Source organism: Pocillopora damicornis, chromosome 11, assembly GCF_964200805.1.
Source record: "Pocillopora damicornis chromosome 11, jaPocDami1.2, whole genome shotgun sequence".
Classification (NCBI taxonomy): domain Eukaryota; kingdom Metazoa; phylum Cnidaria; class Anthozoa; order Scleractinia; family Pocilloporidae; genus Pocillopora; species Pocillopora damicornis.
The window spans coordinates 23,123,959-23,141,446 of record NC_142680.1 but is presented as its reverse complement, the minus strand read 5'-3'; the positions used below and the strand labels follow the sequence as shown (position 1 = coordinate 23,141,446).

General features: G+C 35.9%; 2 protein-coding genes across 5 annotated transcripts; both read right to left on the bottom strand.

Moving 5' to 3' along the window:
* Nucleotides 1-530: 530 nt before the first annotated feature.
* Nucleotides 531-15,290, bottom strand: LOC113678421 (potassium voltage-gated channel protein Shaw). Of its 4 annotated transcripts, XM_089187955.1 has the most exons (4): nt 11,811-11,901; nt 11,510-11,569; nt 6,631-7,213; nt 531-3,782 (listed from the first exon to the last, which is right to left on the bottom strand). In XM_089187955.1, exons 3-4 carry the CDS (start codon nt 7,189-7,191, stop codon nt 1,989-1,991), a joined length of 2,355 nt encoding a protein of 784 aa, XP_089044081.1. In that variant the 5' UTR covers nt 7,192-7,213; nt 11,510-11,569; nt 11,811-11,901; the 3' UTR covers nt 531-1,988. The 4 variants fall into 4 exon arrangements, with proteins under 4 accessions (XP_089044081.1, XP_089044082.1, XP_089044079.1 ...); XM_089187956.1 differs by lacking the exons at nt 11,510-11,569; nt 11,811-11,901 and adding an exon at nt 14,051-15,290; XM_089187953.1 differs by lacking the exon at nt 11,510-11,569 and having other exon boundaries at nt 11,811-11,908.
* Nucleotides 15,291-15,431: 141 nt separating this feature from the next.
* Nucleotides 15,432-16,906, bottom strand: LOC113678290 (putative glycoprotein hormone G protein-coupled receptor). The gene has a single exon (XM_027195169.2). It carries the CDS (start codon nt 16,904-16,906, stop codon nt 15,644-15,646), a length of 1,263 nt encoding a protein of 420 aa, XP_027050970.2. The 3' UTR covers nt 15,432-15,643.
* Nucleotides 16,907-17,488: the final 582 nt, after the last annotated feature.

The following is a 17,488-nucleotide window of genomic DNA, read 5'->3' as shown; positions in this document are numbered from 1 at the left end:
TTGAAAATTTCATGTCAAAGTTGAGCAAACTTTTACGAACACAATTCAAAAGGTCAAACTTTGGCTGTATATTTAACAAATAGATTCCAAGTTGCCATGCTTCTGTTCAGTAATAGATCACAGATGACGTCAAATGTGATAAGAACAAAAAAGTGGCACACGAGGCGCAGCCGAGTGTGTCACTGATGTTCTTACCACATTTTGACGTCCTCTGTGATCTATTACTGAACAGACGCATGGCAACTTGGAATCTATTTGTTTTATATAATAAAGAATTAAAAAAAGTTTTAATGATGACGTCATCTATACGTCTGTCCTCCAATAGATCATAAGTGAGAACCAATCAAAACGCGTGCATAACTGAGCTTATTATATAATGTGCACTGGAAAATTCTCTACCTTACAATGGGTCTAAGCGTATTTTCATATTATCATGTTGGTATTAACTTTTTGCCATGCTAAGAGCTCAGTGTCAATCAAAAGAGGCCAAAGGGACCTATACGAATGTTAAGTAAACAATGAATTAAGTAATGATTGAACAACTGTTTATATTGGTTTTTCCTTTTTAATTTAAAAGACTGACATATTGAAGGTCTCTTTCCATCTTAAGTGATAAAGTGTTTAGGTCGGGCCTACTTTTTTCTTTCTGAAAGAGACTCGGTATCTTGTCTGCCTTGCTGGTCCTTTCTAAGAAATACGGCTTCAAACAACAAAACCAATTTAAAAAAACCAATAAAAAAATAAAAAATAAACAAAAACCAAAAGGTAAAAAAAGTAGGAAACTGGCGTCGTTAAGGTGCTGGCGACCACACAGTTTGTCCACCTAAAACTCTTCATTGTAACGAATTTATGTTTGCCTACTGAAGCGGTTTTCGTGCTAAAAACGTTTGAGGAGTCTAACTTTTTTTCGTCAACAATTTTCTCTATATTTTCCGCGATTAATGAGGTAAAGTAGTAGTTACCATCAAGATATTCAAATATTGTTATTATTTACAAAAAAAATTACACCAAATAGATATTCTTGCTGTATATTACGTAAATGACATACGAGAACGAATTAATATCTATTAAATACTGTTAAATATTGCTTAGATTTTTTTATAGCTGACTGGAATGTACCTGATCTAATGTCAGTACCTAGATTAAATCATAAGTTTAGTGTTAAGTTTACCGTTAACTTAAAAAAGGTTCGCAAAATCTCACATATGTAAATCAAATAAGATAAATATAAAAAGTGATGAATAATTCAACTTCGTTCTAAGTATATATAAGTTCTATTGGGTGATTAGACTGAACTAAATCTGATCGAATTACGAACAACTATTATTCGAAATTTTCTTTTGTTTGCTTTTTTTTTATAAATATAAATAGGTATTTCGTGAGACCAACTTTTATACGTAACATTTTTGCTTCTCTACGAATAAGACGTCCTCAAAATAGCCTTTTAGACTCTCAAATTTTTCTATATTTCAGCTATGAATATTTTCGATATTGCATCTATCTAGTTCTAAATATTTCTTATCAATGATAACTCACTCATTCAGTAAAATTCTTAAGCAAAATGGTTGGGACACTAGAATAGTTTTTCAACAAATCAGTAGTTTTCTCATTTACATAGTAATCAAATATGGTTCTCAAAATTGCTTAAGTTAAATACCGCTTTACAAATTCTTACTGTATTTCATCTGCAAGAGGAAAGAAAGTCTTTGCCTGGGGGTACAAAGTTGGAAAGACTTCTAGTTCAGCAAACACTGTTACGACGATAAATCGTAAAACTCAAAATCCATTTACAGGCTCAAAACCACGATTACCATATCTTGTTTACCGGTATATTCCCACGAAGCCATATAAGGTAGTGCCGCCTTCCCTTCCCCTTAGGGTATTGAGATGCACATTTGGCCATAGGCCTCAAGAAGTTCTGTCCAAGCTGCCTGTCAGTAGCTTTTTTTTCTATCTGCTTCCTTTTTCTACGACACTTCCTCATTCAATTAAATTGAAGTTTCATTTTCAGTAATATTGCCATGTCTCCCTGGCATATCTATATATAACATGGTAGGCTGTTTATTGGGTTCTTTCCTTTTACCATCCAAAACAGTTCTGCTGTCACTTAACTCACTTACAAGAGTTTCTCGCTCATCAGCTTCATTTAGATTATCTGGTTCGCTGTCTTCGTCTGAAAATCTCCTTCTTTTCCAACAAGGTACAACATCAAGTTGAATGGGTGAGATTCCTTCGAAAGGAAGTTCTCTGCTCCAGGATGATAAGCTTTCTGTACTCACTTGTACACCTTCGTCAACACCTGGAATGAATATCGTATACGTTGAGGTATTTCGCGATCCTCGAGGTATCTCATCTTTTTCTGCGCAACAGCAAACTTCTCCAGATGAGCGTTTTCTGTTGTCTTCTCCACAGATGCTTTGGGTGTCTTTCGGTAGAGAGCATCGTTTACAAACGTGAGAGTTTTGAGACTGTGTTTTGCGTGGAGGCGCCTCAGGAAAAGACATGTTTGAGTTCGACGGAACGCTGAAGGATCGTACACGTTGATTTTTTCCGTTTTCTGCTATCCAAAGTGGCAGGCGATCTTTGGGTATGACATGAGAAACACCTGGCACACCTAAACTGTTCCTGACATTGTTGTTCATAATGGAATCTTGCTTTGAAACCTGATGGTTATCATCTTGACCGTCATTTTCCTCTGTTTCATCCTTTTCGGGGAGATCTCCAAGTTTTGGAACCACTCTCTCATTCCGGCTGATTCGACGTTCTCTGGTCGGCCTTGTTGACGTTGGAGAGGTTTTTCCCTCGTTATCCGATTTGCTGGACGGAATACTCCAGGTTGTCGAGTTTCGCTTTACCTCACCGGGACTTTGCTTTGCAAAGCTATTTTGCCGAGATGAATGACTGGCCAACATGTCAGACATTAGGCAATCATCCTCTTCAGGTTCACGGCTGACGTTACTACGAATACGTAATCCTCTGCGCCTGACACCAGACAAATTTCCGCGATTCGAAAAGTCCGAAGTTATGGAATTTAACAAAACTTTATTTTTTCGTCTCGGAAGTTTAAGCCTTGCTTGAGCGTGCGCATAATAAAGATTAAAATTGCTTCCAATTATGGATATTGGAAGAGCGACCACAAGAAGGCCACAAACTGCGCATGCTCCTCCGATAATTTTTCCCAGCCACGTATTTGGTGTTATGTCGCCATAGCCGACAGTGGTCATTGTTATAAGTGACCACCAAAAGGATTCTGGGATTGAACGAAATTTCGTGGGGATGTCATTCATGGTACGCTCTACGTAATAGATGATTGATGAGAATAAAATCACTGGTATGAACAAAATAAGTAAGAGAAGTCCCAGCTCGTACGAGCTTGCTTTTAACGTGTGCAACAGTATTTGAAGACCGTAGAGCAATCGAAAAAAGCGGAAAAGTCGGAGAAGTCGAATCATAAGGAGTGCATCGGCAATCTGCGATACACCATCAGGAGCGAGAATACGAATATAGAACGGCATCACCGACAAGATATCGATCCAGTTTGTCATCATTCGGAAAAAGACGCGTCGTCTTGGGCAGAAGATAATCCGTAACACTAGTTCTAAAGTGAACCAAATACCGCAGAAGAATTCAATTATAGTGAAGATGGTTACTGTGGTGGAATCCCTTGCAGGAGCTGCGGGACCTTGGACTGATCTTGAATGCTTAGAGAACTGGGGTAGAGTTAGAGCACAAGATGTGCCCACGGACAATAGGATCAGCGTTATGGAGATGATTGAAAGTATCTGAAAAAAGGATTAAAATATACATCATATGTTGATTGCGAGCACGCGTTTAGAGCTGGTATGGTGCCTTGCATGCACAATTTAATTCTTCAGTATCTCAGTTCTTCTTGACATTCGGTCAAGCAAATTGAAAATTGGGAGAGATTTAATGCGCAGATAAGCTCAGGGAGTAAAATAGATTGCACTCAGCTGACGATTTGGAAACTAGAAATTTCAAATCAAGCCCAGGATTATCACCCTTATCGGCAAAGAGAGAGCTTATTTCATCCGCTCTGACCAAAAAAAACAATTTTTAATAACCATGATCTGCTTAAAACCAAAGGCAAACCCCCCTCGATGATCTAATGTCTGCTAGTTTCTAATTATTGTAATACAAAAGATAAAAAGTAAATTCACTTCAGGATCACGAAAATTACAAGTCAGTTTAATTAAGATTTAGTTATTGCTATTTTTGTGCAGCAATTACTTTCTAGGAACATTCTGAATTTCTGACAAAGATCCATATACATTAAAAATGTTTGAAACACGGTAGGTTAGCAATGTTCTGCTTTGTAAAATATATCAGCAATGGTATCAGAATTAAATCCAAAATTCGTTTACGAGTTAGTAAGTGCAATGGCGAGGTGATAGTGTAAAGGAAGCAAACGAATGTTTGCCGTCGTAACGACGGTTGTTATCGTTTATATTCAACAGTGAAGACGAATTTGTAATAAAGAATGGATTCATTCGATCTCATTCACATGCATGTTTTGTTCTTTCGTAGCCACCATGGATTCACCTTTCAATTACCTCACCGAATTAATTATTATGGTTTCGTGTTAAGAAAAATGAAAGAAACTTTGCCCTTGGGCCTAAAACTAAACTTAATTGTTTTCAGAATTTTTTTTTTTAATCTCACTGGTTGCTTCGTAAATAACACCGCTAAGCTTGATGCTTTTTTGTTTTTTCCACACCGACAGTCGAAACCGTCAAAATGCTGAATAAATATAAATAATTTATCTTAACTTTCATTTAAGAAGCCGTGCAAACAGACTTTAAAGATTAAAAATGCTCTCTACACGTCAAAAATTTTATTTTGCGGCTTCTAATGCGAAATGAAGCCCACATCCTGTCATAGATGTGTCTGTTTTAATACTTGACATCTGTTTATTGCCATATTAATTTTCCCATGGAGCAACTTTCTTTGCTTGCAAAAAGAATCAAGCAATACTTATGACAACCGTGATATTAAGAAGTCTCCTGCCCGATATAAAACCTTTTTATGATACGCAGTTTGCTCACGAGAGAAATTTCAACGCTTCGATTGAAAAATGTGCTAGACTTTCATTAACCCTTTGCGTACCAAGTGGCCATATATGGCCACTTAAATACAGACCCCATTCGGGCGGCCTGAAAAGAGCACTTTGAGGGGCTGGAAACTAATACTACATTTCAATGTACATTACATAAAGTCGTTAATTAGTTTTTTCGAGGATTTCTTCCATCGAGCTTGTTTTTGGGCGAATTTTGAGGCTTTTTGTGATTTGGACGTTTTGAACGGGGAGATTTAAAAATGGTGGCTCTTGAAGGTGATGCTGAACTACATTTCGACGATCAAAACAATGTTGAAATTCAATTTATCGACGAAGAAGACTTGCCTTTAGCGAATTTCATCGAGCATCGAGCCTCTGATGAGGAATTTTACTCTGGTGCATCGGAATCAAGCTCTGACGATTCTAGCGAAGAGTTGGAAGAGGAAGATCACACTGACAACGAAGTGGAATTGGATGAGGAAGATTGGTCTAGAGAAATTGGACGCAGAGTAGATATTGAGTTTAGTGAAGAACCTGAAATAAATGTCACTACAAGAAATCTGAAATCGTGTTTGGATTTTTTGAATATTTCTTATTTCATTTATATTTTACTCAATTTTTACTTTATGAAAGGCAATTATTAATCTGTCTTAAATTCTCTAAAAGGAGGGTTATTGCCCTAATTAATATTTCTTACCTTTTGAAATTGTGTTAAAAGGTGATTAGAATTTCAAGTAAGAAACCAAAAGTTGGAATTGTTTGTTTAGAGCTGGTGATTTCAAAGTTCCTTTAGAAACTTGCATAATTATGCAAATTATGCTTATTGTGACGTCACAATTTTGACATGTGTCAATTTCTATAATTGTTGTGAAAGTGAATTTTTAATGCACTTCCCAAATATATATAGTTTTATAGGGTTTTGTTGTAAAGAGCAGGCTTGACAAGCATTCTTGTATAATGTACTCATTTTTGTGACAAATAAATACCACCCCCCTTGGTATACAAAGGGTTAAGCAGTTTGAGTGTTAATTTGCATCTCAAAATGTGGTTATAATCTAGAGTTATCAGAGTATATCCTTTGTCATTTTCAACAACCGAATGTTTGGTGCCAATTTTTTGTGCCAATTTTTGTCTCAATTTTAGTGCCAATTTTGACCCATTTTTTGGAATGGAGAATCGCAAAGCTGAAGCTAAACAAATTGCTTAAAGTTGATTCCGAGGACAGTGGAAAAGGCTCCGAATCTAATTTTATGAACAGCTGTCGTGACAAGATATATATAACCTAATACTCATGATCAGCGTCTTAGCGATCCATGCAACATCACGAAAGATGCGGACACATCGCAGAATTCCACTTGCGTTAAAGACGTAAAATGTCCTTAAAGTCGTTTTCTAAAATACTTCCCTAGGAATTTATCTGTAACGGATGGGAAGTCGAAACAATTATTAGTGTTATAATAGAGTGCCCCTAAATAAACAGTGTCTAACCAACGTTGTTGTAGACAATGTGTGGTAAAAGCTATATTTATCGTAAAATGCAAGGAGGTGCAACTAACCTTAGCAGCTTTAGAAGAATGGGGCTCTTCCAAAATTGGCCAAATCTTAGGTTGATATTTCGTCCACCAAGTGAAAGGGCGGCCACAGTCCCTTGCAGGAGTTGAATCCTCCATTCTGTCGCTTTCCAAATCTGTATCCTGATCTTGCTCATCATCAGGGACATTAAAACTTTTTAAGTTATGCTCTGCTTCTCTGTGCTGAGTGTACGAAGTCCAGCAACAGTGTTCCATTTCTTTTTCGTCGATGCCCCAATATGCGAGTTCTTCCTCGAACAGGGGACCACAAACATCGTGCGGACAATGCAGTTTACCCGTACGATAGTAGTTCAAAACTTGCTCAAATATGCCTGGATGTCGATCAAAGAACAGCTCGATTCTTTCCGAGTCATAATCGATAGCTTTCGTAACATTTTCCACGACCCAGTACAGTCGGGTATCTGGATAATTTTTGACCGTACTCAGATAAGTCTCATGTTTTCGTCCACCAACGTTTAAAATGATCCTTCGCTGAGATGTGTCGACCACGCGAGGTATTATTTCAAATCTCTGTCTAGTTTTCATGTAGTCCCAAAAGACTTCTCACCTGAAACACGAGGTGGATTTAGTACACAACTCAACGCGTCTGTGGTTTATTTAACATCAACTTGCAGTTATTGTTGCCGGGAAGAAACTACAAGATAGAGTCATTTCCACTTGAAAAGGAAACTTAAAATGTAAAATTGCAATAATTGTGTTTGATATTTATGCAGAGAAAACTTTACCAGATGGTTTTATTTACTAGAGAGAAATTCTTACTTTTTATTGGTTAACAGGCATTCTTCTATTGACATTATGACTGTGCAAACGATTTTATATGCATGAATTTAACCTTGCTTTTAAAATTATAAATTTTCTTTCAAAGTGGGTGAAACCATATCAACCCAATGGGTTGTTACATTTTGTGTGCTAACAGAAATAAAGGTTTTTTTCTTGTAAATTTTATATTCACCGAGTATGATAAAATACGTGAAAGCTATTGTGTTATTTAAACTGTAGGTTGTTAACAAGCTGGTGAGCAGCGCAGAGTACTACAAAGTTGATCTGTGTATAAATAAAAACCTTTTTAGTCTAACGCCTCAGTTTTCCGGCGTAATTATTGACAAAAGAATAGAATGACAATAATGTATTTTGGATCCAATTTGCTCAAGGACATAAGGTTACATTTATCGTTTAGGGAGACTCCTTTTATTTTGAGAAAATATGATATCTCGTGATGAAGCCACTACTGAAAATTTGTGAAAACAACCGAAAAAATCCTACATTAAAGCATTTTTTTATGTATTCACAATAAGAATTATAACTTTTTTTTCAACACAAAACAAAATATGACTAGGATATGACCAAGTCAGGATGAAAATTTGGAAATATCAGTGTCATCTACAATAAAAAATAAAAATTTCCAATCATGAAAGTTCTGTTCCTAAAATGAAAAATTACTTTACAACCTGCTGACTTGCCTATCCTTCGATTCCTTGTGATGGCTTTACATATTCGGGCGCTGAAGTAACTCGTTAGGTTTGCCCATTCAAGCTCAAACAGTCTACAATACAAAGTGACCAGCGAGACTTTGCATGCGATATTATAAATCATTTCCCGCCGACATCTTCGCGGAAAATTGACCAATAACTGCAATATTCAATAATTTAACAACGGTTGTCAATTTTTAGGAAATAGCGAGTCGTATAAGCAACCTTGAACCTTTTAAAACACGAATATCGAAGTAAAATTGGCTTAATAGTTGTGTATATCTCGTAAATATTCTGGAGTGAAATAGAGTGATCTTTTTCGATTGAATTAGTATTGTAATAGAGTAATGCGGTACATATCCTGTTGGCTGTTTTCTTTGAATTTCCTTTTTCAGTAATTTAATAGGGGATTTAATTTTGTCGACAAAGCTTCTATTAAGCCAAAGGCTATTTTAGGTGTGGTTACTAAGCAACGTTGTGTCTTCCGCTGCAATGCAATTTGAAAGCACTGGAGGAGTTCTCACTGCGAATGAAATCTAATCCATTTTGAGCAGGGGCAGAAGTTTTTTAATTTTTTCATTGGAAAGTTAATCCAGCGGTAAAGCTTTTATTATCGGAAACATTATCGTGGCATAAGAATGCTTACAGTACAGGTAATGAAAAAGCTGTTACGACTTGCTTAATAAAGGAGTTTTGTCTGTAAATTTAAATAATAATTTAAGTTATGACATATCTACAGAAAACATCTGTGAATATATATTTGCAGTAATTATAATGGTGCATGAAGTTTTGCTTCCTAAAAAACTGTCAATCCTTGAATCCGCAAAGATACAAAAACTTACGCCCCGAATTCCTTAGGGGCGTGAGGCTTTTAGTCTCGTTTTGCTTGACGCTAATTGTCTGGTAAATAATTTATCATAATTCTTTTTGTCTTGGCAGATACGGTTACGATGTAGATAATATTTTCACATGCGGTGGCGGTGGTGTTGTCTAGGATTGTTGTTATTAATTGGCAACTTTTCGCAGGTGGGAATCTCCCGGCTAAATCGTCAAGACCTATACAATATAAATATTGCCAAAAATCGATAACATTAGGCCCACAAAAACAAGCCTTCTCATAAAATTTCAAAGTCTCAAACTGGTTCTACAAAGATGTCAATGAGATTTTTTCTTTGGATTTTTGACCATATGGGGTTGAATTACTTTTATTCATTATCTGATATCTGTAATGCAAATTTTATTCGCAAAACCACTAGCATACAAAACGTGGTATAATTTTCTTTCCCGGGAAGGTAATACCCACAACGTTTCATCAGAGAAGTAAGAATAGTATTTGAAGAAAGACAGCGATATGGTTCTTCTTACAAATAAATTAAGATGCTTCACTTGGCCATGGATTTCTTTTTGTTCCTTGACTTTGATGCTGGTTATGTCATAACATTTTTTTGTCGTCAAATGGATCACCACATTTAATCTACAATCGCATTTTCCTCAGCCATATTTCACTCATTAAGAGTTCATCTCTGCGTCGTCAATTTTTGCAAATTTAATCTTTGATTGGCACATGTCTGACATGACAGACAAGAAGTCAACACCGAGCTGAAGACCTGCCATCTCAAAGTCATTCGCAATAAATCAGGAGCTGAACTTTTGTTGATGTAGATTGCCAAATCTCTCATTATCTGTCATCTTGACCATGAAGCTACCTCGTGAAAGATAGTCTGAACGGAAGGACGGAAGCTTTAGTGCAGTTTTGATTATCTCTTCCATAAGTCACCATTGACCTTATAAATTCCAAAATTACTTGATAAATTTTAAGAAGGCCCCAATTTTTATGCAAACCAGAAATTCATATGAAAGGTTCCTAAGCTCAACAATAATATTGACCGGAGGAAAGAAACGAGTCAGTTCTAATCGAAAACTCTGTTTATTTTTACAAGCGACTTAAAGAAATTTAACAGTGTTCTTCTTTATTTATTTTTCTCTTTTAAACATCATTTCTCACGCATGGTATGAAAAAAAAATAAAACCAACTGGTCAGATCTCAAAGAAACCACTGTAAAAAGTTGTCATTGCCCCTGCTAGCAAAGCTTTGAAGTAATCAAAACAAAAAGTAACAATTTAGAATTAATTAACGTCCTGCAAGAATATTTTAGACACTAATTAGTTGTATTCCAGTTCAAAATGTAAAATATAATAAGACTTGCCAGCAGATACACCGAGTATTTTCGTTTCACTGGTTATCAGATTTATTAAAAAAAGAAGTTTAGAAGAAAAATAAAGCCATTATTTTTTCTCATCCTACTTAAAAGTCTATTTTCCACGAAAGACTATAGCATGATAAATTCTTTGGGTATCCCACGTCCGTGCATACGATATGAGATTATTTCGAGCAAATTAGTTAGGTATACATCGCCCATCCCATATATACTTCAGAAACGTACCAAACTCGACTGAAGCACATACTTAGAAAGCTGACGTTTTGGATAGACGCTTCTCCTTCCTAACGTTTTGCAAATAATAATTCATACAACTGACTTACATTTACTGCCGAGATTTGTGCTTGAGCAAGAGGAGTTGTCGTTACCCTTATCAGGGACTTAAGTGTGAAGTTTTTTTTGTTATTTATTTCAATATTTCAATATTCTGACACGGTTTAACACTTTTAGCACAGATGCTACCTCTGATATTGAGTTCGCTGTATGCCGCAACACTTGAAAGGCGAGTTCTACTAATTGGCTATCTATTTAACCAACAGTGCTTTATTTGCGGTCGAACAGCGACGTGAAAACATGGAAACAATTGTTGTAAATAATTTTGGTATCCTCGAAATAATTTTGATAATTTACAAATTGAATTGATGTATGGATAACAAAAGAAATACGTTGAAAAAGTTATAACGGAAAAAAATCCCAAAGCTCTCTACAGTTTTATCTCATTAGTTTTGTATCTTTCAGGTCGGAACATTTCAGTCTAGAAAAAAAAAGATCTTCCTTTCTCGGACGGCCGATGTTCATGCCTGCCGTGTGTATGTTTACCTCAGAACTTATCGTCCAAAACAGTGTCTTCAAAAAAGAACAGGAAGGAACGTTATCAGTTGTTGTCGTAAACGAACTTTTATATAAGCAGGAAGTAAGAATGCATGAGAGATTTTGTCGTTCAGCGAGGAAATATCTGCTGGTCAGAAACTTTTCTTCAGAATCGTAAACACAATGGTGCGTGACTTAGTATTATACAGTTTCGCCGGAGGAGAGATACATTATATTTGTATTTAAATTGGTAAAATTTATTTTACCAATTTAGCATTCTCAATAAAAATTGGATATTTTTCAAAGTTGTAATCTACTTGTCTAAATATCAAAGATTCTGATTACCAGCGAAGTATTCCCATCGGATTCTCCTTCGCGAAGTTTTGACTAATTTTCACGATATACCTGTGAAGACAAATTCAGTGAATTTCATATTGCGAACAAATTTTTGTCTAGGGATTTGATTTCCTGGCTTCAGATATTATAAAAAAGCATGCATGGTGGTCATAAATGGAATTACATCTTCAGAAACATCTGCAAGATGTTTCACACACAGCGGAGCTACAACTTAAAGGGAAACTGATTTGTAAACAAAATTTTGTTATACACACGAGTATTCAGTTTTGACAACAAATCTTTATCTTACCTTGTACAAAAATGATTGTATTTCCTTGCGCTTATTCACCTCTAATACCAAAAGGCACCTGAATACATCTCTGTCTTTAAACACAAATATACACAAGCTTTGGATAAATTATGTAAATAATTTACACTGAGTTGAGTGGGTTTGCCAAGGTATGATGGGTGGTGTTTTTATTAACTTATTGTTAACGTATGAACCTCATTTAATTCGGAAACGCCGAAACGACTAGCAACTTCTGTTGGGCAGGATAATCCTTGTGTTCTATGGCATTGACTTTTAAATTGACATTTTTGATGCGTGTTTAGTTTCTCTCTGAAAAACCGAGAAAGATATTAGTTTCTATGGCAAAGCCAATGAGAATGAAACCAATCAATGAATTTACAGTACCATTAGTTCATTTGCAAGTCAAAATATTACACGCCACCTGATTATTTGAACGATTAACCAACAGCGATTGTTGTTGTGTTTTGTGGGTGCTAGTCAAAACGGATTTAATAATTTTCTTTCTTAAATAGCTCTGGTTTTTCAAACTTTAGAACAGATTTTCGTGGCAACAATTCTGCAGGTAATCGAGTAAACCCGAAAAAAATCACTAAAAGTAAAATAGTCAAGTTACAAATGGGGAATACGAGCTGTTTGCTAAATGTAAGTCAAACTCACACAAAACGCCCGTTTAACATAACTACCAAAAAAGTGATAAAGCAGTTTGTGGTTGTTTTGGTCACTTTAATTATTAAATACGTCAAACCACCTTTTCAATCAGCCAGATGCAAAATTAAGACCGATTACGATTGGCTATGAGCGTTCTCTTGGTCTCTCAGCACCATTTACCTTGATATTTCTTTGCTGGTCTTTGTTTTGTCGAGACACATGCTTTCGCCTCGATTTATTTATGCTCACTAAATCAAGTCCTCTCCATACTGAAAGAGTCCAAGATTATCAATGAATTTCTCCTTGTAAGACCGATCGTCCTTTCAAACTAATTTAAATAAGTTTGTTCCAAAATGTGATTATTAATTTTTTTTCTGCCACGCCACTGTTAACCTCACATCTTCATGGCCCAACAAATTCTGAAACAAAACAATCTGTTATGTATAACGCATGCTCAAGATGTGCACAGTAGCCTTGGCGGTCAGCAGATTATCATAAAATAAAAAGGTCACGTACGATAGTGATTTTGTTCACCCACATTATAAAACCTCGCCAGCTTTTCCAAATTTCTAACTTTACAAGACCCTCCCTTGATGCCGAAAATGACGCATATATATCGGTCAACATTCGTTGAAAAAGTTTAGAGGAAAGATACAAACCCCGGTTCATAAATGAAGTATTGACGAAAGATCCTTGAGAATATTCTTTACCTGATGGTGGCATCGATGATGTCACAAGCAAGGAAAGAATCACAATTTTTCTGAAATGCCTTTTCCAATTTGCAAAACAATTTAAACAATTTGCCACCAATTACTTATGTGCCTGAACATCTGCTAGATAAAGATTGATGCAAGCACGAAAGTAAACCAAAGAATTGGGAATTACTCTCAACAATTTTGATTTTGAAAATTCTCTAACAGCCGCCATTTTGAACGGCTAAGTATGACATCATATGGTTGTTGCTGTATAATTTCTATTTACCGTATGTCCATTGTCACAAGTTTCTCGAGGAGACGGTAAAAGATGTATTGCACTTCGTAACTATGTCACGACTTAAAATAGCCCCCTCAACCATGTCAAACGTCTTAAATCACCGTGTGAGAACACTTTATATGTATTTCGATGATTTTTCATACTACAGATTTCATATTTCCAATAGTTAAACGAAAATTTGCGCTTTCGGTAGATTTATTTAAGACGATGTGAAAAAATAAGTTTCTACAATTAAAAACTACCTCCAGTAATAGCTATATCCGTACAGTAGTAGTAGCAGTTTACGTGTCATAGATATCAATAATTTTCATAGGTATAATTTTATTTTGGTGCAATATCTCTTATTGAAAAGTCAAACAAAACGAGCAGAATAAATTTGAACGATAAAACAGATTTCCTAGTAACTTTTTAAAATTTATTGCTCTCCATAACAAGAATAAAACTTTGGTTTCAAAAAAGCTTCGATATTTTCGTGAGAGTAGGTGTCTTTATGATATCTTACCGCACAGACTCATTCTTTTGAGCCAGGGCAATGAATTAAAATTTGAAAACCAAGAATTGAAACTGTATATACTTGAGTGATACAATTCAAAACCTACCGTCAGGTTAAACGTGTAAATCTTCTTTCTCGTTATCACTGACAGTTGAATACTGATCTTACTCGATCACCAAACTTGAAAAACAATTTGAAATCCTCTCATCTTGTGCCGAAAGAAGCCGACAATCTAATTACCTGTGGCTGCCTAACCATCTCAGCTGATCAAACAATTAAGATCTATTTTTTTCTTCCGCCTAAAAGGATTTTTACTCAAAACCATTGATGAACTAATTAAATTTCTTTTTGAATCAACGCTTGTTTCACCACTCAGTGATAATGGTCTTCTAAGAAACAATCTGAACAAGTTAGATTGACTGCCGATATTGTGGAGACTTTCACCTACTGATATGAACATCGAACACAAACTTTCACACTTCGCTATTGTCTCTGGATTGTCCCTTATCTCTAGTCTGTAATTTTCAAGACTTTTTGCTATCATGCCTCCAATAAAAACTTTCATTATCTGTTTCTTCCTCAGTAGCGCAGAAACCTTCTTAGCCCAAGACCTAATGGAAAATTTTGATATTGAACAATACTCTTTTATTTTAAACAGAAATTGCTCAAAACGCTCAAAAACCTTTTGCATAAAATGGCTTTAATCAACTCATAGATAAACTTAATTCGACTCTGTTCTAAAGAACGTTCAAAAATACTATTAGCATTCAATTTTTTACACATACACTGTGGAATTTACTATTTGACTTAATGAAATTTAAGTTAATTAGATGTCTAGCTACCCACTTTAGTTTTGTCGAAAAGAAGAAATTTGTTTTAATTAACCCCAAGGCGTACACGCAACGTGACAACCTGGCCTTGTGCAAATGGAAGGATGATGGCTGGACCCCCATCGATTTCCGTTTGATTTCAATATCTAAAATTATTTTAGCGCCAATTTATAGCCCGCATAATAATAAAGATACGGTAGATTTAGCACTTAGCTGGGGGCGTCTTTAACTCATTTAAAATGGGAATTTATTTTCAAGACAGAATACTTTGTCACCACTGAAATGTGGTTTATTCCTTGTTTGTCTCATTCTCTGCTGAATGAGTAAGGTTACAACCTTGAATGAAAAAGTCGATTCAGTGTCTTTAATGTAACTTACTTTCTTTACTGCATATCAGTGAACCATTCTAATAAAAAGTCTAGCTTTATGTCAATGCCTTTGAGTAATGCTGGATCAATAAATTCGGAACCTATCGACCCGTTTCATCGGAGACAACCGTACTATAAATCGTCAGCTGCTATTATGAGTGTCTAGAATTCTCTCGGCGAAAGCCGTAAGAAAGACTTTAGTTTGTTGCAATCCCTTCGTTGTAATTCCAAGGTTGAAAACCCATAACGTGCTGCGTAAACAAATTACAGTGTTATTTTTTCTCAAGCCTTTGACAAAGGGACACTCAAGTTTATTGTAAAGTATAAATTGTACACATTTGTGGTTACAAATTAATCTAATTTAATGGATAGAGTTCAACAGGTTTGCAAGTCAACCTGAGATAGTTCTCAATCTGCACGGAGCCTTTTTGTAAATTTTGTCTTTTACTCCTGTGGATAAATATTAGAAAATGCTCGTTATTTATCAGTTTGGTTTTATTTTTAGAGTGAAGTGGTGAAAACTTGCTCTGTCATTTTGCTATTTCCAAAGTTTGTTACATCATTTTCATTTATCACAGCAGCATTTCTTAAGGAGGTTACCTTATTGACGCCAAGTATTCCTCTTCTTTTTGAAGATGTGCGATTTAACCAGGAGAAGGCAACTCGTTGGAATTTCTTTTCTCTAAACACATAAATCAAAGGATTAACCAGCGAGTTTATTGTGAATGAAGACAAGATTATCAGCTGTCTAGTTTCTCTCATGGAGTCCTGACGTCCGATTGAAGCCACCACCATGGCGGGAACGAACCATAACACAAGAGTGCTCAACATGAGGACAAATATTACTTTAGACACTCGTAAATAAGCTTGTGTTCTCATCCGCTGATTCTGGTTTTTTACCACTCTGTATATCCGCAGGTACATGCCACAGCACGTAATGAACAATATAGAGCTACTTGCAATTAGTGCTCTCTCTACGTAAGAGTCAATAGATTTCCCCGATGTGTCGACTCGTGAGCATAAAGCTCCAGAGAAGCTTTGTTTTCCAATCAGCGTGGATAAACTTGCAAAAACAACAACAACTGCAGAAAACCATAGCAATTTAGTTGCTATGGAGAAAGATCTGTGGCGCAGAGGAGGCTTTGAAAGGTTTACTATGCGTCTGTAGCGATCTAACGTCAAGAAGAACAAAACAACTGGCTCCACGAGTTGCCCGATGGAACGAATTGAAATTATCAGCGGGCAGATAAATCTCCACCAAATATCATAGTGTTGCTCTGTTTCCTCAACTACAATGGAGAGGACGGCAGTATGAATGACAGCAACCAATAAATAAAGTGCAATCAAGAGATCACAGACTGCGACATGTCCAGCTAAGTACATAGTACTGAGAGACCTAAGCTGGTATTTAGAAAAAATCACGGTCATAGTTAAAGTGTTAACCAGGACAGCTGAGATACTGAGAATGAAGATGAAACTTTGTAGAATAATGCTTTCCTCGAAGAGAGATGGAGATGACGACGAAGCAATACTAATTTTTGGAGAAGAAACGTTTTTACTTGTCAATACATTATCAGTTTCAGGCTGCTCATCATTGACATCTGACAAAGGATTCGATGGAACTGTCGCCAAGGTTACATTTGTGCAATACACCATGGAGTTGTTGCAGGAGCAATTTCCATTGCAACTGAATACCTTTCTCTGGAAAAAGAGAAGTCCAACAGCTAAACCCAACATTTGTGACATCATCGTGCAGGTGTGCATCAGATTCTGAATGGATAGTACAAAAGAAACTCAAAAACACACTCAAGTGAATAATTTTATCCGCAACAGCTTTGGAGGATCTCATAATCATATGCATCCAAACTTATTTTCACACATATGCTGCAATTTTAGAGACAATGATCCCAATATCAAGGCTAGATGACATCACAAATCTAACTGAGACTCGAGATCAATCTACTTTGGTCCGCCATTTTATATTTTTTCTTTCATTTTTTCAGAGCCGTTAGCGAAGTCTCTAAATTTACTTGCATGGCCGGATATGTTAAGAAAGCAGAAAAATAAACAAGCTTGAAAGGTTTTGGGAGCTATGTTTGTTCTACAAAAAGTGTTTAGAAAATCATTTATCATTAAGGACGATAAAGAGGTGAACCAAGACCAATCTAAACGTTTCAAATGAACCGAATCTCACCACAGTGAGTGAATTAGGCAACAAAACTTTTTAAAATTGTTTCGTTTACATCTTGGTAACCCAAGGCAATCCTTCAGGACAATACTACAATTATGTTTCCTAGTGTGATAAATTTAATTAAATGTTAACTTTTAGTTCAACAGTTTGATTCA